Source organism: Felis catus, chromosome A2 (genome assembly GCF_018350175.1).
Source record: "Felis catus isolate Fca126 chromosome A2, F.catus_Fca126_mat1.0, whole genome shotgun sequence".
Lineage (NCBI taxonomy): Eukaryota > Metazoa > Chordata > Mammalia > Carnivora > Felidae > Felis > Felis catus.
This window is the reverse complement of record NC_058369.1, coordinates 97,348,738-97,375,155: the sequence shown is the minus strand read 5'-3', so window position 1 is coordinate 97,375,155 and position 26,418 is coordinate 97,348,738. Positions and strand designations below refer to the sequence as shown.

The following is a 26,418-nucleotide window of genomic DNA, read 5'->3' as shown; positions in this document are numbered from 1 at the left end:
TTAATATTGTTTTAAGAATTTAGGAAGTTTGATATTAGCCTTGTTTTCAAATCTGGCTCAAATCAAATCAATCCAAATTAGAATAACTGTTTTTTTTTTTTTTCTTGCTAAAGTTTAAACTCACTTATGTGTACAAAATACCCTCAAAGTGCAAGTATCTCAAATGGTATATACTGCAGTATGTATACTTAACTCATTCTCACTACTGGTACCAGGAAGTTTTGTTGAAGAGCCAAATGCTAAGGCTATGCCAGGAGTCTCTTTTGTTTCCCTATAATCTTACCTCATTCCTTTTTACCTAGTAATCCATGGTCCTGAAATAACAACTTCTGGAAAGAAAAAAAAAAAGGTCACTCACTGTTGTAGCTGTATAGCCTGTGGAACAGTCATGATTATCACATCCTTCTTCCTAAACCATCTTTCTCTGTCACTCCTTTCTATGATTTTTATCTTATTCCAACTTCTGCAGATAATCTGTATTTTTTTTTAAGTTTATTTATTTATTTTCAGAGAGAAAGAGTGCAAGTGGGGGAAGGGGCAGAGAGAGAAGGAGACAGAGAATCTCAAGCAGGTCTGCACTGTCAGCACCAAGCCTGACGTGGGGCTCGAACTCATGAAACCATGAGATGATGACCTGAGCCAAAACCAAGAGTCAGACGCTTAACCAACTGAGCCACCCAGGTGTGCTGACAATCTGTATTTTTAAGCAACACGAATGTTACCCTACTGTCGATTTATTCCTCAATTAAGCTAATAAGAATTCTGAATTATCCAATATAAAAAGTATTACCCTTTCCTGCTTTTAATTGAACACTTAGTCAATTAAATTGTAGAGACAATTTATTAGTTGGTATGGCAGTTTCAATAATAAACAGAGCGTCTGGCTTGGGGAATTTACAATACAGAATTGAGATCAAGACAACCATACCAACTGTAATAAGAGAAAGCAAAGCGATGTTAAATGAGTTAAAACATTTACAGAATACTCTTGGGGTGGAGTGAGGGACAGAGAAGATAGTTTTTAGTGAGTCTCAGAAAGGAGTAGGATGCAAAAGGCTGAAGTGAGTTAGAGAAGAGGACATTTCAGGTGGAGAGATCAATACGACTAAAACTGCAGAAGGTGGGGAAATGGGGTGTCATGTCAGTGGTCATTTAATAGTTAAGTTTGTTGGCTACAAGAAGTCTCCAAGGTTTATTATAATAGAGGACATTTGCTCATTTGCTCATCTCTATTCTAAGTGATTTTAAATTTTCATATAAGAATCCATCCTATGCTCTCATTTTATACATGAAAAAAACTCATGATGTTCAAAGAGTTGAAGTAGAAAGTGGACAAACCAAAGCTTTAACTTAGAATTATCTGGCTCTCAGATCTATTTCCAGTTGTTAGAGATGTTAGTTAGGACCATGCATGTAGAGATGTTGGTTAGGATCATGCGTGTTATTAAGTGCCATAGCAAGGACTTTGTATTTTTTTTAATCAGGGGGAAAAAATAAATGGAACACTTAATAAACATTAATTTGCATCAAACTGCACATGGAAAAACCCTTGAGATGGACCACAATTAAACAAGTAAAACAAGTAAAATATATAGTATGCTAGATGGTGGTGGGAGTTAGGGAAGAAAATAGAGTGGAACACAAAGACAGGCAGTGCTGAAGGGGTGCTTGGAAAGGAGTTTTATAATTTTAAACAGGGGAAAAGAGCTTCTGCTGAGGAAAGGGTAGTTTATCCAATAGTTTATCCTGGAATCCCTTAATACCGAAAGCATGTCTATATGTGATAGAGTGTGTTGTTAACCATGCAGCCAGAGATCCGGAGTCTGGACCTGAGAAACTTGCCAATTCACTTCTCTGAGCCTGGATTTCCTCTATTTCAAAATGAAAGGGTTGAGCAGGAGTCAGCAGATCTTTGCTGAGCATTTACTACCACCAGAGTGGGAAAGCACCATGCTAGGAGCCAAACTTGGGACCACATTGACATTCCCTTCCAGACCAAATAAAGATAATTCTTACCTTGTTTTTAAAATGGATGACAGGGGTGCTTGGGTGGCTCATTCAGTTGCGTGTCTGATTTTGGCTCAGGTCATGATCTCAGTGTCCGTGAGTTCAAGCCTCGCGTTGGGCTCTGTGCCGACAGCTCAGAGCCTAGAGCCTGCTTCAGATTCTATGTCTCCCTTTCTCTCTGCCCTTCCCCTGCTTGTGCTCTGTCTCTCTCTGTAACTCAAAAATAAATGAGTATTTTTTAAAAATTTTCAAAAAATGGATGACAATCAGTGTGCCTGGGTGGCTCAGTCAGTTGAGTGTCCAAATCTTGATTTCGGCTCAGGTCGTGATCCCAGGGTCCTTGGATCAAGCATCATGTCAGGCTCTATGCTGTGCGTGGAGCCCGCTTAAGATTCTCTTTCTTTCTCTCTCTCCCTGCCGCTCTCCCTCTCCCATAAGTAATTAAAATAAAACAAAAAGAACATCAATTAGCATTTCCTTGTATTCTGATCACTGACGTATCCAAAAATAGCACTGTACGTGTGAGATAGGATAAGGAAACAGTAACAACAAAAGTAGTTTCCAAGTTGGGGTAATTAACACTCATCACTTGTTACAGAAACAAAGGCAAATTATCTTAGTCATTAGCACAAAGGTAGTGAGATTTGGCTTATGTCAACTCAATAAGATGCCAGGAGGAAACTGATTAGGAAGATGATACAGAACAAAGCTACTTTTCTACCATTTTGCTCTTCCGCTGCTATAGGAAAAAGGACCGTATTGGTGACAGTCTTCTTAGAGATGGGATGGAATAGCACGTATCTTAAAGGATTCTGGATATGCATCTAGTTCCTTTCTCAGTAACACTAGTTAACACTTATTGGGTCTTACTGTGTGTCAGGTGGTACACTAAATGCTGTAATCACTCTAGTGTAATATTTAACCCCAAGTAAAAGGGGATAGAACCATTATTCTTTCTTTCCTACAGCAGAAGAAACTGAGATTTAAAAAGATTAAGTAACTTATCCAAAGTCAGAGAGGCAGTGAAGTGCCAGGGCCAGAACTTTCTGGCTTCTTATGACCTTTCCTCAGGAACTGCGCTGCGAGATCATGATCTGAGACCATCACTTACCCGACTGAACCACCCAGGCGCCCCATGAAACAGTAGGTATCGTTAAAAGAAAAAGGTCACTCAAAATTCACTGTACTAAACAGTTGAAGAAAAACAGATTTATACATTATCACATCCCAGTTTTTATTTAAAGTTTATATTTATAAATTTAAAGCTTTACGTACATGCTTAATAGAATTCTTATATATGACCAAAAACTAGTACTGTCATTAAAGCTCAAGATATTCCAAGGATTTTTTTTTTTCTTATGAAATCACACAGCCTCCTTTGAGCTCCTTGAAGGGATTTTTGTCCTCTGGGATACCCTTTACTAGTGGATCTTCGCCAGATCTTTCTTCAACATAATCCCTTACTTCTTCACAACATTTGGAGACCTTAAAGGAAAAGAGAAAGAAATGACACATTTGGTTCAATACAAATGCTGCAGAATCCAAGAATGTATTTATTATAATTTTTGTGTTCTTTTAAATGTGGTTCTGCTTTCCGCCAATGCGTATGTACTTTCTAGGAGAGAAGAAGGAATAGCTGTTCACCAGAGTGAACACTGATTGAATATTTTTCCTCTTTCCAAAAATGTGACCTGTAAAGGTGGAAGGGAATGAATAATTGTTAAATTCCAGGCTTATCACTGCTCCTGGATTCTCAGAAGTATACACATGTAATGTTATTTTAAACTCATTTACAATGATTGATGATGACAGTGCATTAGAAGGTGACCTCCAAAAGGTCAGGGACCTTTGGCTGATTTGTTCACATGTATCGAGAACACAGACTGCATTTAGTTGGTGCTCCATAAATAAGTATTTGTTGAACTGAGTTTTTTTTTTATGAGATTGATCTTCCCTCATATGCACTATTATAATAATGAGTTCATGAAAAATCAGGCTTTAGTACTTTAATGGGCTCAGCCAGAGCCTGAATGATCCATGTAACATTTAACCCACTTTTTAGAAAGAGTCAATGTTCTATAACATATATAAATACAAATGTGTGTGTGTGTGTGTGTGTGTGTGTGTGTGTGTGTGCGCGTGCATATGCATGCATATATACACAGGATCAAGTTATCATTCCTTTTAACTTTCAGCTTGTTTCCTCTTCACTTAATACATCATTCATGAAATTAACATGAAACTACTTCATTTCCGGCAGCCCATCAGGTGGCCATTCCATAAGCTATCTAGGTATTGTGTTTTTTTAATAAAATATTTATGCTATTTTTATATGAAAATTTCCAGCAACATTAGATATAAGACTTAAGATTACTTTTTAACTCTGTAAACTCATTATGTACATATTAGAAAACATCATTCCTAACTGAGGCAAGACCTTGGTCAGATGGCTCCTTCAATTGGAGTTTATATACAATTTTAAAATATGCAGTAATTCAGATTCACATTTGTTCTTTCTCAAAACTAAGATTTAGATTCACTATATATATATATATTTTTTAATTTTATTTTTTTTTATTTTTTAAAATTTATATCCAAGTTAGTTAGCATGTAGTGCAACAATGATTTCAGGAATAGATTCCTTAGTGTCCCTTACCCATTTAGCCCATCCCCCCTCCCACAACCCTTCCAGTAACCCTCAGTTTGTTCTCCATATGAGTCTCTTCTGTTTGGTCCCCCTCCCTGTTTTTATATTATTTTTGTTTCCCTTCCCTTATGTTCATCTAGTTTGTCTCTTAAAGTCCTCATATGAGTGAAGTCATATGATTTTTGTCTTTCTCTGACTAATTTCACTTAGCATAATACCCTCCAGTTTCATCCACGTAGTTGCAAATGGCAAGGTTTCATTCTTTTTGATTGGCAAGTAATACTCCATTGTATATATATATATATATATATATATATATACCACATCTTCTTTATCCATTCATCCATCGATGGACATTTGGGCTCTTTCCATACTTTGGCTATTGTTGATAGTGCTGCTATAAACATGGGGGTGCATGTAGATTCACTTTTTTTTATACTTCTCCGAACACCAGCTTTTTGGGCCCCAATCAGATGTCAGGAATAGAGGTTTAACTGCTGTTCTAATTCTGGAGTCAGCGAGGGGTTGGTTTTGACAATGTCTAACTAGGATCTGGGGCTAAAAGGAGCAATAAATTACCCAAAACCCATGTGAGTGTGTTGTTCAAAATGTATTTCAGTGAAGCTTATTATAAGTATAGATAGTTTAATATAGGATTATATGGCATTGTGGAAAGCATGGACTCGATTCGGGCCACTCCAGGTCTGAATTTTGGCTCTACCCACTTACCCACAATAGACCCTTAGGAGAGTTCACCCAAGGTTTAGTTACTTCATCTACGAAATAGGAACAGCAACACTAGTTCCATTCAGTTCCCAGCATACAACAGATTCTCAATCAAATGGCAGCTATTTTTAGCTATTACCACAAAGATTATCTTCAATCTTTGCCCACTGAATTGACATATAGTCATTGCAAATCTGTCCTCTAAAAGTGGGATGCAAGCAGTTGTCTTATTCTGACAATAGTGCCTTGATAGCAAAAGAGGTTGAGGCATATTATGAACTAGTCTGGGTCTCAGACTTCAATAACAATTTAAAAAGTAGTAATAATAGCAGAAAAAACTTGCTATGTCCTGGGTATTGTTTTCAGAGCTTTATATATATTATCCCATTTATTCCTCCCAATTGTCCTCTGAATTAGATTTTGTTACTATTCCCATTTTACAGAAAATATCTCAGGTGAGTGTTCCACAGAGAGAAAGCTGTGGAGCCAGAATCTGAGCCAGGGATATGGTTCCAGTATCTATCCACTGGACCATACTAGAAGGATGCTATACCATCCTGTATCAGAAATGTCAGTTCAGGACCTAAAATTTCTGTGTGTGTGTGTGTGTGTGTGTGTGTGTGTGTGTGTGTGTGTGTGTAGGTTGTGGGTAGGTGTGTGTGGTTTGGGCAGTGTGGTATTAAATTAGTTTCACTTCCAAGAGCGAGGAGACATTGAGTAGTAGGGAAAAGGAACCCCCAAACCTGACAGATGGTAAGATGTATGTGATGTTTACCCAAAATTAAAAAAAATAAAAATTCCCAGGTGAGCTTGCCATAAGTGAATAATAAACATGAACACAACCAAATTGCCTTCAAAACAATAATCCTGAAGATATAAGTAATCAAACAGCTTTTGGATGTTTCAAGTAAGAAAAAAGAACTTTCCTTTATGTCAAAAGTTTATGTTTCCTAAATTATAAAGATTTTAACTTTTTTGTTGTGAGTTCCAAGCTTTTCATGATATTTATAAATTTAATTTTTTTACAACAAAATATGTCTTGCCTGTATGGAAAGGGCAACAGGGAAGTTTGAGACAATTATAAAGGGGAAAAAACCCCCAAAATTCCCATATTTATTGGGAGTAAGAGTTTTGAGCAAAGTACAAAGATAATGCAAACTACTCCCCCCTTTTTTGCTCTGGCTTGATAAAACAAATGTTTGAAAAAATATAAAACATACTCTTATTACTCATGGAGGAGTTTTTGTTCTACTTACTTTCCTAAAATGAAGAGATCTAAAATACATATCTACATCTTCCAAGCTTCAGTCACTGTTTGTTTGGAGGAAACTTTTATTCCTTTGCCATTTCTGGTCCTTTTAACAGCAGAGAACTCTTGGTAACCATTTCCAAGATCTGTCAGATGTTTTTAGGAGGAACGAGTGAGTTCTTGTGCTTGAACTCATTTTTGTTTGCAAAGAAGGAATAGAATGTACTCCTTCATTACTAGCCATGACAGTGCTGGAGGGGATGAGGTTTTGGCTAAAAGTATTTAAACATCAAACTATTGCATTAAATAAAGAGAAGCTTATCAATTTAGAAAAGTAAAAATAAAATGCCTATATGTATTGCTTCACTTTACTGCTTAACTGAAATATGGCCTCTGTCTCATCTTCTTTCTTTCTTTCTTTCTTTCTTTCTTTCTTTCTTTCTTTCTTTCTTTCTTTCTTTCTTTCTTTCTTTCTTTCTTTCATTTTTTTTTTAAATTTATTTTTGGGACAGAGAGAGACAGAGCATGAACGGGGGAGGGGCAGAGAGAGAGGGAGACACAGAATCAGAAACAGGCTCCAGGCTCCGAGCCATCAGCCCAGAGCCTGACGCGGGGCTCGAACTCACAGACCGCGAGATCGTGACCTGGCTGAAGTCGGACGCTTAACCGACTGCGCCACCCAGGCGCCCCTTTCTTTCATTTTTAAAACAACTCTATAAAAATGTAAAAAAACATTTTTAGCTTAGTGGTCATACTAAAACAGGCTAAAGGCTGGATTTGGTCTATGAAAAATAGTTTGCCAAATCTTTGATTTATAGTCTAATCAAGAGATAATTATGATTACTAACTTTCTTAATCTCTGATGAATTTTTACCCAAACAATTTATTTTTAACTACATTGAGCTTCTCCAGTAAATGGTGTGGGGGAGGACAAACAATTTCCCCTCTACTCTTTTAGGTTCTTGGCTGAGACACCCCTATAATAAAAAAAAAGGCAGATTGACAGGAGAAAAATGCACAGAAATTTAATAACGTGTACCTCCTGTATATACGGGAGAGACCCAGGAGAATGAATAACCTCTCCAAAATGACCTAAGATACCCCCTCAAATACCACCTCCAGCTGAAGACAAAAGATGTTGGGGGATATGGGGAGCAGGCCAGTTATGGGAGGTTTCCAGGAAAAGCAGTCATCAAAAACCCACTTAAATCAAGTGGACTTAAGTCCTTGCCTTCTCTACTGATACGAGTTTCTAGAGATTTAGAGTCTTCTCTAACCCTAAGTCTCTAAATGCCTTCTCAGAAGAAGACACCCTTACAAATGGAGAGTTCTCTTATAACTGTAAACGTCTCTTACAAAAGGGCAGCTTTTACTTAGTTTCCAGAGCTTCTCTACTATCTGCTGTTTCTTAAAAATAATCAGCCTAAAATAATGCTTATGCCAAAGGAACATATTTTGGGGTGGCAAATTCTGCTCCCCTGCAATGGTTTCTGACCCAGTATTCCTACTATATCTACAGTTTAAAATAAAATTCAAAAGAGAACAGCAGTTTACCAGCATTCTTTCCAGTGTTACTTCTTTCTTGAGCTGGTCGACTTCCATCTTCAATTTGTCCTTTTCCGTCAGGTCCTCAATATTGATCACTGGCATCTTTTGCCTGCTGAAAAAATAGATAGTTCATGCACCTGAATTGCTGGCCTTTGTTTAAAGCCAATGTTAGCCAACACTTCCCTCCACTCTTAACTTACTAAGTGAATTCTTTCTTTGTTTTAGTTTTCTGTGATAATGGATTTCTTATGAACGCTCTCTGAACAATTCTAGCACTACACGCTAGCGTTGCAATTTTAAAGCTCCTTTATAATCTTCACTAATATGATTAAACCAAGCATTGGACTCTAAACACCTGCTAGTAGGTTTGTGGGGAGAGGTCAGTTTAATCATATGTAATCTGCAACACCAAAAGCCTCTCTTTTTCCCTGTTTTTTTTTTTGACACAATTTAAAAATTTGGGTCTCCAACCTTCTTCTCCAACACCAAAGCCCTCCATCATATGATTTATGCCATTTAAATTAGTTTGAGGTCATTTTGAGGACTGCCCATTAATCCCCTAAATCGCTAGAGTACTTAATCTGGTATTAACAGAGAACCATACAAAAACTGTTATTATGAGTTCTTTATAAATAATAGATTGAACTATGAACCAATAGAGTAGAAATACAGCAAACAATCTTATTAATCAAAAATAAACTAGCATGTTACTCTAAACAATACTTGGGGGGCGCCTGGGTGGCGCAGTCGGTTAAGCGTCCGACTTCAGCCAGGTCACGATCTCGCGGTCCGTGAGTTCGAGCCCCGCATCAGGCTCTGGGCTGATGGCTCAGAGCCTGGAGCCTGTTTCCGATTCTGTGTCTCCCTCTCCCTCTGCCCCTCCCCCGTTCATGCTCTGTCTCTCTCTGTCCCAAAAATAAATAAAAACGTTGAAAAAAAAATTTTTTTTAAACAATACTTGGAAGTGTGTAATAACTGTCAATGCATTGGATAACAACGATGAGCAAATGGAGGTTAAAGGTAGCATAGTGGGTCTGATCTACTGACGCTCATCATAGAAGAAGGATCTTTTGCACTCTCAGAAATCTCTTCTCCTTGATTTTATCAGTGGGCAAAGGGGAAGATAAGCAACTTTCCAGTTGCTGGAACTGTCCAGTTCCATAAGCAACTGTCCAGTTGCTGGAACTGTCCAGTTCCATATGCAACTGTCTGGAAAATATTTCATTGTAGCCAAGTGGCATCACTTATAATCTCTCCTTTTTTGGTCCTCTCTTTTTCTCCTTTGTCTCCCTGGTCCAATTTTTATAATGATATGTTTTTATTAAAGTAGACACATTCAGGTCACATGCTATTTCAGCAAACATTGTACATCTACATAAAAATATTCTGCTAATAATTTATCAGAAATTAACTTATTTCCCTGTGCTTACACAGTGTTATCATTTCTAAAACCTTTGAGGAAACATTATTTCCTTTCTCAGTCTTATAATAGACTGTTGTTCTCTGGGAAAGTGACATTTTATTTATTTATTTTTTAGGTTTCAGTTTTTATTTATTTGAGAGAGAAACAGCATGAGTGGGGTTGGGTCAGAGAGAGGGAGAGAGAATCCTAAGCAGGCTTTGCACTGCCAGCACAGAGCCAAACGTGGGGCTCAAACTCATGAAACCACGAGATCATGACCTGATTCAAAACCAAGAGTCCAATGCTTAACTGAGGGAGCCACACAGGCACCCCAGAAATAGACATTTTACTATGTTTTTAGGAATAAATGCCAGCACAAATATAGAAAAAAACACTCTATCAGTACCCAAAGTTAATGTTTCCTATACTTTTTTTTTTTTTGCTATTTTGTTCCTATTTTAAGAAACAATGACAACAAAAAGTTTGTTCCTTCCTATGTAATTATTGCCTCGTATTCAAGAGCCCATGCTCAAGTTTATTCTCCCCTTTCTTCTCACTACCTTTAGACTATCTATAACCATTCACAAGTGTATCTATCTCTGCTGATCATTTTCAGCTGTTGACATTGGCCTTTGCACAACTTTTCTCCATTTTGGAAAACTAATTCCATTTGGTAATGGCTCTGACACTTCAATGTGTGTAAAAATCACTTTAGGACCTGTTAAAATATGAATCCAATCTAAGAGGTTTTGATTTGGAACAGGGTTTAGAATTTAATTTTCTCTGTTCTAGAGAATCCCTACCATATTTTTGCCAATGAAATAGTCACTCATTGGCTCTTGATAGGTGTGTGGCCCTGATCATGTTACTTAACTTCTCTGTGCCCCAGTTTACTAGGAAATAGAAGCAATATTATTACTTACATTGTAGATTTCTTGAGAGGAATAAAGATTACATAGAGTATGTAGTACAGAGCTAGTGCTCAGTACATGTTAGCTGGGTACCTCCAGGTTTTCAGACTGTGTTATCCTACATGTCATTTGCTGATAGGTAGCTTTATAAGTGCTTTTAAAGGATATCATGTGGACATAATTTCACTCATTTAATATCATGCATAGCAGACACTGTTGGTACCCTGCCTATATCTCCCTTTCCAGGGTGGGGTATTCATCTCCCCAACACCTGCAGGTGTTGACTGCCAAGGGTAAGCCTTCTGCTTAAGTTTGTTCTTGGCTGATGGAAAGCACTTCAGCTGGTGATGTCTGGGAGATTATGCTTTCAGCTGGCCCGTGTAGCACATGGCTGGCTGAAGTGGGGTTCTAATAGCTCAGACCACTTGCCTCTGGGCAGAACAACCTTATGATTGAGAACCTTCCAGAGCTCCCATGGGATCAGGATCAGCTAGACATCTGAAACTACAACTTTGCTTAACTTCTGCTTCATCATGCTTTCCACCCTCCTTCAGAGGTTTCTCCTGAGAGCCCACCCTTGATAAGTCACTTGAACAAGGAAAGCCTTAGGCTCTGCTTCTAAAAAATCTAAGGCACAATGGGTTGTAAGGACCTTTATAAGAGCATTCATATCTTTCATAACTTTTATGTCCTTTCTCCTGAATCGTTCAATACATAAAAGAGGATCTTGAAGTTGAAAAAGTCACTTGCAACCTATGTCATGAAAATTCACCTAGACACAGAGAAAAGTGCAAAGTTCTAACATGATTAACAAATGATGTCCCAACTCTAAAACGCTGTGATTCACGATATTTAATAATATTTTAAGTAAAACACATTTCCTTTGATGGAGGTGAATCTTAGAAGATGTGAGAATGCTTGCCAAATTTGATGCCACAGGACTTGCATGAGAAAACTCAAAGAGCGAATATCAAAACTCTAACCTCCCTCAAGGACACCCCAACACACAGAGAAGGGCAGTGTATATTGTCTGCATGGAGACCAAAGGCTCAGAGTTGCACTGAGAGGTTAGAATGAATTTAGATGTGGCATCATCTAATCATGCCTTATCCCATTTTACAGATGAAGCAAATGCAGTCCAGAGATTGAAGTGCCCCAAATTATACAATGGGTGGCAAACGAGCTGGGGTTATAACACAAGTGTTTGTTTTCTGGTCTGGGGTATTTTCGACTCCAGCATACTTATCTTTGTTTTTGTTTTTGTTTTCAGCACACTGTTACCCTTCTTCAAATTAGTGTAAAAGAATAGATTTGTTTTTTCATACTCTAGAATTACACAGAAAGAAAGCACAAAATTGAAAACAAAGGGCATTAAGCCCACTCTGCCATATCCCCCCCTTTCCCCCCCCCCCCCCCCATACCTGGGTCACTTATATTCAAAGCTTCCAAGTTGACTCACCTGTCTATGGAAAGTCCTAAGAGGGGCTAGATCTTATAACTGCCCCTGCCCCTATTACCAAGCTCACCTATTACTCACCCCATCTTTACCAGAATATAAAAGGGAAGGACAGAAGACACAAACCAACAAGCTAAAGTAGCAATTTATGGCTAACTCAGGGGAGAAACATACCCTAGTAGAAGATATTTGCCTTTTTACTTCTTCTTCCATCCTTCACTACCATCAGAAGAAATAAGATCCAAACCGGCAAAGGGAAGAGAAGAGGGAGGAAGTATCTCAGAGTTGTGCCCCATCAATACAGCAGTGTTCTCAGTGGAGGCAATACTGCCCCCTCCAGGGCCTTTTGAAAATATGTTAGGTTGTTAATGGTTTTCGTTGGTTTTGTGGGTGTGGGGGAGGGATGTAGGGAGGATAAATCTGTGTAGAGTAACTTAAGTGTCTCACGCTTAATATCTTCAGCGTTTCCATTAGGATTCTTGCTGATTTATTCTAGAATTAAAGTGGGCTAGTATAAAGTTCAAAATCTACCTGTTTTCTGTTTGTTTTTACACATTATAGATAAGCATATTTTGAAGTAAGGAAACCTGATAAAATATTTTACTTATGGGGAGCCTGGGTGGGTAAGTCAGTTAAGCATCCCACTCTTGGGTTTCGGCTCAGGTCACGATCTCACAATTCGTGAGTTTGAGCCCCACATCTGGCTCTGCACTGACAGTGCGGAGCCTGCTTGGGATTCTCTCTCTCTCTCTCTCTCTCTCTCTCTCTCTCTCTCTGCCCCATTCCTGCTCTCTCTCTCTCCCTCTCCTCTCTCTCTCTCTCTCACACACACACACACACACACACTCTCTCTCTCAAAAAAAACTTAAAAAGTAAAAAAATAAAATAAAATATTTAACTTATAAGGGCTATTATAGGGGGAATTATTGAAATTACTTATAGAAGTCCCCCATTTGATAGAGGACCAATCGCACATTCTTTGAAATAGAAATATTGCTAGCACACTTTAAATATTTTGACTTAAAAACATTGAATTTGACACTTTTTCAGAAACAAATCCACTGTATTATGTACAACAAATTTGTAATCATATGGCTATAAATTTTCTTATCTTGTACTATTCTTTTTTGTCCTGAAATTATACTTGGGACTATAAAAATAGCTAACATTTTATTCATTCATTCAGCAAATATTTACTGAGTGCTATTATGTGCCAGATGCTTGAGGGTAGAGCAGAGAAAAATATAGAAGACACTGCCCATGAGGAATGTACATTCTAATGAGGGAGAAAGACGATAAACAAGATAAAATGTACCATATATTAGATTGTGATAAGTGCTAGGGGAGGTATAATAAGTAATTTGTTTATTTCACAGACATTTATAAGCTCCTACTTTCTAAGTCTTGCTCTTAGCACTGGGATGCAATGGTGCATACAACAGGTAAGTTCCCTGCTGTTGCAGAGCTTAGATATAATGAAAAGACAAGTAAAACAAAAGGAACCAACATAGTGATATCAGATAATAAAGGCTATAGTTTCTGATAAAGAGTGACCGCTATGTGAAGCAACATCATATAGACTGGTTAGAAGTAGTGTCAGTGGGACCAAGTCTGTCAAGAAGGAGCCAGTAAAGATAAGGAGATGAGCATTTCATGCAAGGAGAAGGGCTAAGCAGAAGGAAGATCTCATGCAAAGGACCTGAGGTGGAAACAAATTTGTTGTACTAGGAGAATAGAGAACACAGTGTAACTTGAGGGAGATTCGATGGAGAGTGAGGGGGTGAGGTCAGTAAGGGAGAGAGCAGTCAGATCACATACAGTCACTCAGAGGAACGGTGAGGAATAAAATGAGAAGCTAATGAAAGGCTTTAGATTTTATCTTGAAGTGAGGTATTGTGACATGCTCTGATATGTTAAAAATACTCTGCTGTGTGGGGCTGAGTGGGGAACAAAAGTGGAAACTGGGAATTTATGTAAGAACTTAACACAATGGTCCCTTAAGAACAAATAGATTTGAACTATATCGGTGGCTGTGGATATAAAGAAATATGGGCAGATTAAAAATGTGACTTACAGGTAGAACCGACAGGACTATTGATGGGTTGGGTGATGAAGACACGGGCATGTCAAGAGTAATTCCAGTTTTGGGCTTGAAAGTCTACATAGAAGTGTCATTGACAGAAAGAAGGAAGATCAAGGTTTATGACTAAGACTTCAGTTTAAGACACATAATATTTGAGATGTCTATTAGCCAAATACAGATAATAAGTAGAGGTAAGTGTTTGGAATTCAGAGGTGAGATCAAGACTATACACAAATATGCATATATGTGTGTGTGTGCATATATGTATGCACATATATGTGTGCATATATATGTATATATATATATATATGTATGTATGAATATACATTTGAAAAACAGTACAGTTAGAGAAGAGTTCTCAAGGTTGAGCTTTGAGTCACCCCAACCTTTAATGGGCAGGCAGAGGAGAAGGACAGATTGAGAAGGAATACCAAGTAAATAGAGGCAAACCAGAGAATGTGGTGTCATAAAAACTAAAAGAAAAGCATTTCAAGGATGAGGAAAGATTTGAAATTGTTAAACATTGTTGAGACAAAAGGTAGATGGAAAAAATGTGGTCCTTGGTGACCTCAGGGGCAGCTGTTTTGGTTGTCATATGAATTGAGAGGTCCAGTAAGATGTGGAAACATAATGAGGTGCCCTTGACAGGAGTACTTCCTGTTCTTCTTCGTCCCGAAATGGAAGTTTAATTGGAGTGCAATGTGGAAAGAAAGGAAGATAAGGAATTGGAGCAGATAGTGAAGAAAACATTTCTGGTAAGTTCTGCTGGAAAAGGGAGCAGTGAAATAAGGCTCTAACTGAAAAGGGATAGAGAGTTAAATATGAACTTTAAGTTTGGGATGAAAACAGTCTGGGATGAAGCACTGTTGTTACAGAAAAGTGACAGGAGTCAAGTCCTTGAGAAGGCAAGAGGGGAAAAGAGCCAGAGCAGTTGCTAAGGGGCTGGTGTCTGATTGGACCAGGGCATAACTTCTATTGTAAGAGACAGGAAGACAGAGAATGCCGGAGATCCCATTGACCTGTAGGAACAACTCACATTTCTCTGGCTCCTTCAGTAGATCTGGTCCGTGCCACTCTACTCAACTCCCTCCTAATACAGACCTTTCAGTTTGACTCAGTGTTTTCCTTGGCTAATAGTCAAGAAAGAAAAAAAAATTAGTAAGAGTCTTAGGAGATGTATTGCCCTTTCAAGCTGCAACTACCGCCTCCCCTCACCCCCAAATGGCAGGTTGTCCTTCCCGTGTGATTTAAGATACAAAAGCTTTTCCACACAAAACCAGAACAAATGAACATTTGAAGGGTTTATGGCATTTTAGTAAGTAATGTGTAACTAACATGAGATTTGGGTTAGAGCATAAAAATGACAATATTTTTGTAAGAAAGAGTGTCTTTATACTAGAAAGGTCAAGGTCCATTACTTTCTGCTAAATATAACCCTTAAAATAAGGACTTTAGTGATTAACTCTCTCAATCCTCTAATCTGATTACTAACTTTGGCAGATGTTTCTCTTGGAGCATTACAGCAATGTATTTAAATTGTATCTATTTGTATTTAATCTATTTGTTTTCAGTGATAAACTTTATGTTTGAGTAAAAAGGAAATCTGAGATAAAATTGCCCAGGTACTGAACTAAGGTCATGAGGAAGTGTTATATATGATAAGCCTGACATGGGTCCCCACTACTATGTAAGAAAAAGAAAAGTGCACACAGTGAGTAAGAACACGGGATCGGGATTCAGACTGCCTGAGCTAGCTGTATAGCTTTGGCCAACACACATACTCACCTGAAGTTTCAGTGCTCATTTGCAGAGTGAGGAATATAAAGTATTTCCCTCAGTGGTTACTGTGGGAGATTTAATGAGCTAATGTATGCAAAGTACAATGTATACTCTCAATAAACATCACATTCATCATTATAGTTATTGCTATTGAGGTTCCCACATGATATTCAGGAGTTAGAGACAATTTTCTCTGTCTTCCCCACTTCCTGACATGCCACTCTCTGGTGGATTGGTAGCCCAGGCTAGAGTTTTGGACAGATGGTGAGACTGTACTGTGCCTGAAACATCTTGGATGAAATAGTCCCAAATTTGTCCCAACCTTCTAGATGCCCTACATAGTTAAATATGTAGCACCCTGAGCAAGAGAAAAGATGGTCTGCCTCCTAGATAGGCATGATAGCTGAGGGAACATACATCTGGGTAGAAGAGAAAGGGGGTTTCTGAGATTCTACCTTCCTACAGAAGGCAACGCTTTGCTAGAGCCACAGCATCTTTAAAAACCAACCAAAAAAGCTAGCTGTTGAAAGAATGAGTCTCTGTGTCCCATAGGCATAGAAGATACAATGTTAGATATGTTTATATGGATTGCCTATTATTTTGAATTGAGCTCTTGATAAAATGTTATTTCCTCCTCTATGATCCCATAAAACCTAGTACATAATTCAATATTGTACCAAAAATACTATATTGCAATTTGGTTATGTGATATTCATCTGTCTACCCTATTATGCTATGAGATCCCTAATGTGTTCGTCTTTGTATCCCAAACACCTAGCACAAGGTTTGGCACATGTTAAATATTAATTCTGCTTATTTTAAAAATAGGTGAATGAAAAAATGACCATGGTACAAGACATATTAAATACTCCATTATCTCGTTCTCCCTAAGGAGAACAAGAATAATAAAATTAGGCATAGGGAAGGTTTCATCCGCTTATGTGGCTCCATCTTATTATAGAAGACTCACAGATGCACTCTATGTCCGACAGAGGGCGCAATAGAGTAAACATTTGGTATGTGGTCCAACTCGCGAGAAAAACGCCTTGGTGAAGGAGTTGCCTAAACTTTAACAAAATCCTCGTGATCCCTAATCTCTCAGAAAAGATTAACTGCCTTTCTTATCAAATGTGTAAACTTCTTGTTAGAGCCAGCTGGATTCATTTCAGATTTTATTTTGTGAGGGCTTAACCTAAAAGGCAGCAAGAATTTTGTTTACTAAGGAGTTATCAGTGTAATTCCTTAAGTGACTATGTTATATAATACATATCCCCCAAATCACTGGACTCAATTAATTCTCCTCATTCCTTCATGAGCTAACCATGCCACCTCTCCCTAAGGTGTCTGACAGAGAGGAGGACCATCTGCCTCAATCCTTTCCTAAAATTCATGATGACAGTCCAAGCATGTGTGGCTCTCAAAAGACAGAACATCATACTTCAGGACTGGGAATTCTAGGAGCTAATGTGTTCCAAATCAACCTCATATCCATTTTTTACTGGGTCGGGGGTGGTGGTGGTGGTGAGAAAGAACAGAAGCAAGGATCTGACACATGCACAGGTGCTCCTGAAGTCACTGTAGCTTCTGTGTGCTTCAATTCTGGTTTTTAGTGTTTTCCTCCAATGCCTTGTACAGTAGAAAGAGCCCATGTGTGGGCTTAGAAAGAATACAGGCCTGCGTATCAGAACTTGGATTCTAGTCTCTGCCAACAACTAAGGTAAATAAACATGACCAGCCATTTTCTCTCTCCAGGTCTCAATTTAGAATTCTGTGAAGTGAAAATAGGGGAATAGATGATATTGATAGTTCCTTTAGCATTCAAATGATAAGAATTCCATGCCTTATTTTACAGAACTCCAAACTATTTTGAACCTCTACTTTCTGGCCACAGCTACTAAAGCTATTACTTGGTATAACAATGACAAATCAATTTGGGTGACTGTTCTTCCCAGTTCCCTCCAGCCTTGCACTTCCTGTTGACTTTGGATAAAGGAATTCTTTTCCTTTGCTATGTGGTAACCTTTGGCCTAGATACTAGTTTAAGGATATAGAAGTAATATGACGTCCCTATGGAGGCTGATTGTAGTAGTCATTTGGCCCTTCCACATGGTCCTAAGTATAAATTCATTAATTTAAAGTAGTCCCAGGAAATTTAGATTCCCCTTATATTGGAAGGTATCTTTTTCATGGATATAAAAATACTGAAGTGTTTTGCAATTAAGAGGAGTAATTTCCTTCCTGATAACCTGGCTTGAAAATCTCAAACTTCTACCTGTCTTCACTTGTTCAATTCTCCTTCCCTGTCTCTGCTCAGTGGTCACAGGGGTGTTAAAGATGCATCCTATGGGGCGCCTGGGTGGCTCATTCAGTTAAACATCTGATTCTTAATTGTGGCTCAGGTCATGATCTCAAGGTTGTGAGATTGAGCCCTGCCCTGAGTAGGGCCTTGCTGACAGCATGAAGCCTGCTTGGGATTCTTTCTCTCCCTCTCACTCTGCCCCTTCTCTGCTTGTTGCTTGCTCTCTCTCTCTCTCAAAATAAATAAATAAACTTAAAAAAAAATAAGAGATGCACCCTACAGAACACAGAATAAAGGAAGGAAATTAACATTTCTAGAATATCTCTGAACTCGAATTTTGACCTGTGTCCACAAACTCTACACCACAGAGGGGTGAAAAGCTTGGTTTTGGCCCTTTCCCCTTCCCCTCCATGTGTTTGTAACACAGCACATCTGAGTACTTAGCAGGACTAAGTACACTGCTCTGGCTGAAAGAATCCTGAGGCTCATTTCCCCAGAAGAAACCATCATGGATAGGTATCTGACTGTGTGACACCTTCCCAGGCAGAGGGGTAGCCTCTGAGCTCAGCCAAGAGGAGAGCTGGTGGGAACAATGTCACAGGTTTCAGTCTTACAAGGCCAGTTTTCTGATTGTATTGCTGTTTGTCTGATCATGTTGCTGTTTCCTGATTATGGTTGATACTCGATCTTAAAGTTTTGTGCCAAGATTCTCAATGGGATTCTGGGCCTGTGTGTGAGAAGCTGAAGCACATCTCTTTGCGTGCCTACGCACTTGCCTTTCAATCCTTATAACACACATGTAAACAAGAATAGTCATTTTACCCATTTTACAGATAAGGAAACTGAGGCTCAGAGAGTTTATGTGACTTGTCTGAAGGAGCAAGGAATAAAATTCATTTTCCCATTGCAGCATGCAATTTCCCAAAACAATCTGCCCTAATCCAAAAGATTCCTCATTTTATATGAAGCAAAAGATGATCAAAAAGTACCAGCACCTGAGAACAAAGAACAGATGTGACAACAGCCATTGCTGAATGACAAGTTTGAATCAGTCCTTTAATTTAGTTTAGTCCACGTGTGAGATATATGTAATCATACTCAGAAGAATGAAACTAGATAGATTTGAAGTTGAATTTTCCCCTGAATGTGATACTGGCTGTTTGGTAAAATTTCCCTCTCCTATTAACACTTGAGAGGTACAGAGAGGGTCTAATCTGCTCCTCCTAGGAATGTGTCTTTCCCAAACCAGCTGGCTGAAAAGTAGTTGGTGTGCTAAAGCCAGCTCACGCTGGCTCTGGTGGGTTGACTGTACCTATCTATTTCCAACTCTGGTAGCCTGACCCTGGCCATGATGAGAGCATTTATACCATGGAAATCAGTAAACTATACACACCAAAAACACCACCCCCGCCCACCCCCTCCCGGTATTCCCCTTCCTGAGAGCTGGTTGTTAAACATTTATCTTTATATCTTGGACTGTCAGTCTTAATCACAGATATTTGGTAATCTGACAGCATCCGTAACACTGAATATTTCCAGAAGAGGCTAGTTTTCTTAAGAATATGATCCTATGCTGTGACATCAGGATAAATGAAAACTGGCACAAGGGATATAGTGCGCAAAATGTCCCAGACTGTTAAGTGTGAGCATAGTGTTTCTCAGAAACTTGGAAGAGAACTCCCGTAAACTCCATCCAGACCCTCAGGAGAAGCCAGGAATAATTATTCTCTTGAAAATATTAAATATAACAAGAGGAAAAAGGGGAGGAAGGGAAGACACATTCATCAAGAGAACCCATTAAAATATTCTCTAAAAATATCTTTAACGTTTTATGTGAAAACCAAATGTGAATAATTTGTGTAAATAAAAGGTTAGACTGAGGCTAACATGTTAAAGGAGCAGTGAACTTTAATAAAGATGCACTGACAATTAGGAAATGTGCAGGAAGGGGCAAATCTGTGATCCCTTAAGCCCACTTCTCTTTGGACTTTGATGTTCCAGCTCAAAAAACATAGCTACAATACTTACACGTGGCTCAGGGGGCGGGGGGTATAAAATGGTATAATCAATTTGGAAAAGTGGCAGTTTTTAACATTCATAAATATTTTACCTGAGAGTAATAAAAGCTGTGTGTGCACACAAAGTAGCTTTATTCCTAAGAGTCCCAAACTAGAAACAACACAAATGTCCACTAACAGGACATCTGTAATATATTCAAACATTGGAAGAATGGACTCAGCATTTAAAAGGAATGAACTATCAATAACATGGTGTGTCTTAAAAACAGTAGTGGAATCCGGATGGCCAACAGGCACATGAAAAGATGCTCAACGTCGCTCCTTATCAGGGAAATACAAATCAAAACCACACTCAGAGACCACCTCACGCCAGTCAGAGTGGCTAAAATGAACAAATCAGGAGACTATAGATGCTGGAGAGGAGGTGGAGAAATGGGACCCCTCTTGCACTGTTGGTGGGAATGCAAATTGGTGCAGCCACTCTGGAAAACAGTGTGGAGGTTCCTCAGAAAATTAAAAATAGATCTACCCTATGACCCAGCAATAGCACTGCTAGGAATTTACCCAAGGGATACAGGAGTACTGATGCATAGGGGCACTTGTACCCCAATGTTTATAGCAGCACTCTCAACAATAGCCAAATTATGGAAAGAGCCTAAATGTCCATCAACTGATGAATGGATAAAGAAATTGTAGTTTATATACACAATGGAATACTACGTGGCAATGAGAAAGAATGAAATATGGCCCTTTGTAGCAACGTGGATGGCAGTGGAGAGTGTTATGCTAAGTGAAATAAGCCATACAGAGAAAGACAGATACCATATGTTTTCACTCTTATGTGGATCCTGAGAAACTTAACAGAAACCCATGGGGGAGGGGAAGAAAAAAAAAAAAAAGAGGTTAGAGTGGGAGAAAGCCAAAGCATAAGAGACTTTAAAAACTGAGAACAAACTGAGGGTTGATGGGGGGTGGGTGATGGGTATTGAGGAGGGCACCTTTTGGGATGAGCACTGGGTGTTGTATGGAAACCAATTTGACAATAAATTTCATATATTGAAAAAAAAAACAGTAGTGGAGCCAAAGAAGTACAAAACTTTATAACGTACATACTTTAGGATTCCATTTGCATGTGATTGAAGAACAGGCAAAACAGACCTCTGGGGATCAGAAGTGGTTGCCCCTGCCTGGGATGGGAAGGACTGACTGGGAAAGGGTATGAGAGAATGCTCTGGGGTGCTGTAAATGTTCGAATTCTTGATTTGGAATAGTGCTGTACACTTGAGATATTATGAGCCTTTGATTAAATGGAGATTAGATCTTGATTGAAATGGGTACATACATATAAATGTAAATAAATATACATACTCAAATTTCTAACCTAATGAAGGAATCTATTGCAATGAGCCAAGCTCCCCTCAGCCCAAAGAATTTCACACTCTCTTTCTGCCCTTGCAGTACTTGGATTTCGAGCTTTCAGAACATGGACTCAGGCTTCAGGGTGATGCTGCAAGTTGGAACCTTGTGCAATCACCCCCAGGTCATTTCCCTCTAGCTTGCCGACTTCCCATCACTGACACAATGCCACATCTGGCCACCCCCGCCAGGCCGCGAGAGAAAGTTTGGGAGAGGCAGGTTCAACCTGGTGGGGAATTCCTCTCCCCCGCACACTTTCCAGCGCCCTGCTGTGGCGGGTCACACAGCCCAGTAGGGCATGAATCAGCCTCCCTTCCAGGCTCCGCATAGGCACGCTCCGCCCCGTCCGGGGTCGGAGGCGGCTCACCCTACTACATAAAGCAAGCACCCAGCACGTCGGCACCCAGGCCGCCTAGAGGCTGGACTCTGTGGACCCTTTTCCAACGGGACTTTCAAGGAACGCCTCGCCCCGAGGGCCAATTGAACCGGACACCATGGACCCTACTGGACCTCTCGGGCTGTTACTTCTGCCGTTGCTCCTGTTGGAGACCGTGCTGGGAGATGGTGTTCAGGAGGCACCAGGTATGGGCTGGTCTGGGACCCCCCTCTTTGCGCCGGGCTTCCGCTGAGGTAGGCAGTGAGGGTGCTGTGGCAGTGGGGCCCCCAGCACCCGCCCTCTCCACCCGGATTTCCCCGGGCCCCTGCCGCACAGGGAGTCTAAAGCCGTGGGAAGAGGCACTCCCGCCGAAGTTTGTACTTTCTCTCCTGCAAACCCCCCCTCTGCTCGGAACAGAACTCCCCCGGGAAGCCTCTACCTTCCCGGGAGACGGGAGACATGGCTGACCTCCTTCCCTCTCTCAGGCTCTCCTTTTGACCCTCCTGTAGGAAACAATGCGGAGATCTGCCTCCTGCCCCCGGACGAAGGGCCCTGCCGGGCCCGGATCCCCAGTTACTACTACGACAGGTACACGCAGAGCTGCCGCAAGTTCATGTACGGGGGCTGCGAGGGCAACGACAACAATTTCGAAACTTGGGAGGCCTGCGATGAAGCTTGCTGGAGGATAGAGAGTAAGTTGTTGCGCGCAAGCTCAGAACTCTTGCGCGCTCCTTGCAGGGAAGGGCTGGTGGTAATTTAATTTTATGCCTCCTTGAAGACACTGTTTCCCCATGTCGATCATCCATCAATCTGAAACACTTTCACTGGATTTTATTATTCAAGTATGATTTAGCTAACTATAAATTTTTTCCTTTTGTCCCTGGATGCCCAAACATGGTTTGGCTTAGTACAGGGATATTGTGGAGATTCATGATACTGTTTTCTATTTTACTTTAGTTATATTTATTGTATCTGTTAAGGCCAGTAACAGAACATGGGAGTTTGCAATTCAGGGAAGTAAGCCAAAGGAAAATACCCATCCGTGTGAATAAGTTTAATTAACTTCATGTGTAGAAAAATCAGAACACCCTGTGAGCACAGAGAATTCCCACTACGTTTGGCTGACTCAGGTCTGGAGCCACTGTTACAAAAAAAAAAAAAAAAAAAGCTAAAATAACTGGATTAATGAAAAGTCTCTTGGGGATTTACTATCCCAGTACTAAATGTGATGCTGTTTTCTCCCCAGTTGTTTCTGAAAATATAGTAAAGGTTTGATGTAATACTAAGATAATTTTTGACTAACACTGTTTTATGCCCTCCTTTTCCTAGAAGTTCCCAAAATTTGCAGGTTGGAAGTCAGTGAGGGGCAGTGTGGAGAGCCCAGAGAACAGTATTTCTTCAATCTCAGTTCCATGACATGTGAAAAATTCCTATCTGGCGGATGTCACAGCAATGAGAACAGGTTCCCAGATGAGGCTACCTGTATGGGCTTCTGTGCACCAAAAAAAGGTAAATACTACTTTTATGGTGTTTCTATTTCGTTTCTTTATTAAGACTTTAGGAGTAAAAAAAATCAACAATTTGATGTGGAATTCACATGGCTTGTGTTCTGGTGGTTTCACATATAGTATGATATCCATCTTCACACAATTGCCCTGTGAGGAAGTAGAATTATTCCCATTTTTACATATTAGAGGACAGGCTACCAGAAGTTCATGACTTACCAAGTTCTCAGGGCTGGAAAGTCACAAAGCCATGCATGATTTTAGTTTTTGCTTCCTCTTCTGGATTGTTTCTTTAGAACTATTTCTTATCTACTTAATTTACACATAAAAATTACAGTATTCTGAATGTCATGACCTCAGGTTTGGAATCACTTATTATAGGAGACAGTGGAATATATACAGACTTAAGATGGTGAAACTCGAAAATCTCTATCTAAAGTTTTTGGCTAGATTTCTGTATCCTTTAGTAACTGCAAATTGCAGGACAAAGAGATCTCTATCCTTCTTTGTTACCCTTCTTTGTTCTTACCTACATCCTCACCCCCTCACTCCCTAAAAATGATGTGTTACTAGGGCAGCATTTTTGTAGAGAGAGACAATACAGGCATTTTCCCTTGGCATAGCAGACATACACAAATATATACAAACTTAACAAACAAGGAAAACTTGCTTTGGCAGAGATTTGAGGGAGCTCTATAGCTATTTGCTGTGTTCAAAATGTAAAATCTTGAGTTAATGGACAGATGGTGGTTGCTGGTATTTCCTTTAAATTTTTGTGTGTAAACGTAAATGTTCCAGTGGCTACTTGGGAAATAGATACATACATTCTTGATTAATAGTGGAAGGAGAGCTGATAAAAACATTTAAAATAAACCTACCAACACAAGAAACTTTACTAAAGCATGACATATATCAGCCCTTGAAACATAGCCCATTTCTACAGACCATATCTGTTCTTTGGGTTCAATTTTTTTACACGTTCAATTGATACAACGACATAGCTTCGGAAGAAATTCTCTCCAGTTTATGAAAATTTTAGATTTAGCAAAGTATAGCATGTAAGCTCTCTTGAAAATTGAGACACACTTTTTAAATGGCTTAGTATGATATTTTGGATTCAGAATGAAGCTTCTATGGGATTAGATTTTCTTCAGTTACTTCAGTAATCACAGCTTATTAATTCTGGTATTACTGCATTTCTAATTTTATTTTCTTTTTTTATAAAGGTCCATCATTTTGCTATAGTCCAAAAGATGAAGGACTATGCTCGGCTAACGTGACTCGCTATTATTTTAATCCGAGACACAAAGCTTGTGAGGCCTTCACCTATACTGGCTGTGGAGGGAATGAGAATAACTTTATTAACATGAAGGACTGCAAACATGTTTGTGTAAAAGGTAGTGATTTTTTTTCTTCATTCCATTTTTAAACTAATTTTATAAATAATTTATAAGCAAATTTATATTTTTATGTATCCATTTTCCTAATAGCATATTGACATTTCAAGACTACTTCTACATAAATAGCATTTTAGTAATGGTCAGTTTTGTCAAATCCTAATGCTGTCTAGCTACAATAGACAGTAGCTGTATCCTTGCATTTAAAATTTTTTTTTTTCAACGTTTATTCATTTTTGGGACAGAGAGAGACAGAGCATGAACGGGGGAGGGGCAGAGAGAGAGGGAGACACAGAATCGGAAACAGGCTCCAGGCTCCGAGCCATCAGCCCAGAGCCTGACGCGGGGCTCGAACTCACGGACCGCGAGATCGTGACCTGGCTGAAGTCGGACACTTAACCGACTGCGCCACCCAGGCGCCCCTGTATCCTTGCATTTTAAAGGTAGAAAGTTACTAACTTCAGTGGATAGTGAGTAAAACTGACTTTATAATCATTAAAAACAGTTGAGGTGAGCTGGTAAGCATGTTGGCACTGCTGATTTAAAGTGAGTGTATGGGCTGGAGATATATGATATTTATTTTTACTTTGTTGACTTTAGCTTTGAAGAAGGAAAAGAATAAGAAGATGCCAAAACTTTTCTTTGCTAACAGACGGCTGAAGATTTGGAAGAGGCAATTTTAACTTTTTTTTTTCTACATTTCATTTTGTGAATGCTACTGCCTTTACGGTTATATCTGAATAATAATATGATAACATGGGTAAATGAATCATTAATGATTTACTTGCCATTTTTTATTGCTACAGGTTACTTTTTTGTATATTTTTATACATAACCAGCTGCTACTCAAATGTGAATCTATTATTTTTAATTTACTGTTCACCTATATGAGGTTGAATTCTTACTGTGCGTAAGATATAAAAGCAAATATGACTCACCCAGTTCTTGGGGTTGTTCTTCCTGAAATCAGAAGGTGATAGCAATTGAAAAGCATAAGACAGTATAATCATGTTGTCTTAATACATATGATCATAAAAAGGACCAGCAAATACATTTCATTTTGCATTTAAAAGTTGAATTATATTTTAAGTCCAAGGAAACAAACCTGCGGATTTATCAACACTTGAGAAAAATATTACAAGTGCTGTTAGGTAGACATGATTAACTTCTGTTTCTATTGTGTCATTTAAAGGATAATAAAATAACTTTTTTGACTGAATAAAAAGTTTGCAAATTTATTAAAATCAGAAATGTTTTCTTCTGGGGATAAAATTCTCTCTCTCTTTAACTGTGTTTCCATCCATCATCCCCATTCACATGTATATATATGTTTATACATATAGAATAGGTGGCTTTTAATATTCTATTGTTACCTTACTTCCTAAGACATAATAAACTGGAGACCACTAAAATTGTTAAAATTTTTAACTGTTCAAGGTGTTTATTTATATTAAACCAGAGAGCATGCATGAATTTAATAATTTAAGTTCCACTAATGAAATATTCTTGATAAATATGATCATTCCAGTTAAACAGTTTTTTTTTCTGTAATGACTTTTTTTTTTAAATTCCTACATTTTCATGGCAAGATTAATATGT

At 38.9% G+C, this 26,418-nt stretch overlaps 2 protein-coding genes across 7 annotated transcripts in view; one reads left to right on the top strand and one right to left on the bottom strand.

Annotated features, from left to right (window-relative positions):
- GNGT1 (G protein subunit gamma transducin 1) overlaps nt 1-26,418 on the bottom strand; it is a 56,343-nt gene continuing 29,925 nt past the window's right edge. Inside the window, exons 1-4 of one of the 6 annotated variants that reach the window (XR_002153665.1) lie at nt 8,378-8,512; nt 8,184-8,289; nt 3,283-3,492; nt 1-329 (exon numbers count right to left, since the gene is read on the bottom strand). Coding sequence is in view for 4 of the 6 variants with exons in the window: in XM_019825466.2 (XP_019681025.1) it covers nt 3,364-3,492; nt 8,184-8,279 (225 nt within the window). In the remaining 2 variants the exon portion in view is untranslated. Of the gene's footprint in view, nt 330-2,176; nt 2,218-3,227; nt 3,493-8,183; nt 8,290-8,377; nt 8,513-26,418 lie in introns of those variants that run through there. The other 5 variants (XR_002153666.2, XM_019825466.2, XM_019825467.2 and 2 more) reach the window with 5 other exon arrangements.
- On the top strand, nt 21,792-26,038 carry TFPI2 (tissue factor pathway inhibitor 2). Its single transcript, XM_003982759.6, has 5 exons — nt 21,792-22,123; nt 22,427-22,609; nt 23,247-23,426; nt 24,649-24,819; nt 25,420-26,038. The coding sequence occupies exons 1-5, from the start codon at nt 22,036-22,038 to the stop codon at nt 25,500-25,502; spliced, it is 705 nt and encodes a 234-aa protein (XP_003982808.1). The 5' UTR covers nt 21,792-22,035; the 3' UTR covers nt 25,503-26,038.

Excerpts from the sequence above, each read along its gene's own strand:
- TFPI2 (XM_003982759.6), top strand. The coding sequence starts at position 22,036 with ATGGACCCTACTGGACCTCTCGGGCTGTTACTTCTGCCGTTGCTCCTG. Across the intron at positions 22,124-22,426 it reads TGGTGTTCAGGAGGCACCAG|GAAACAATGCGGAGATCTGC; the intron begins GTATGGGCTGGT and ends ACCCTCCTGTAG. Across the intron at positions 23,427-24,648 it reads CTTCTGTGCACCAAAAAAAG|GTCCATCATTTTGCTATAGT; the intron begins GTAAATACTACT and ends TTTTTTATAAAG.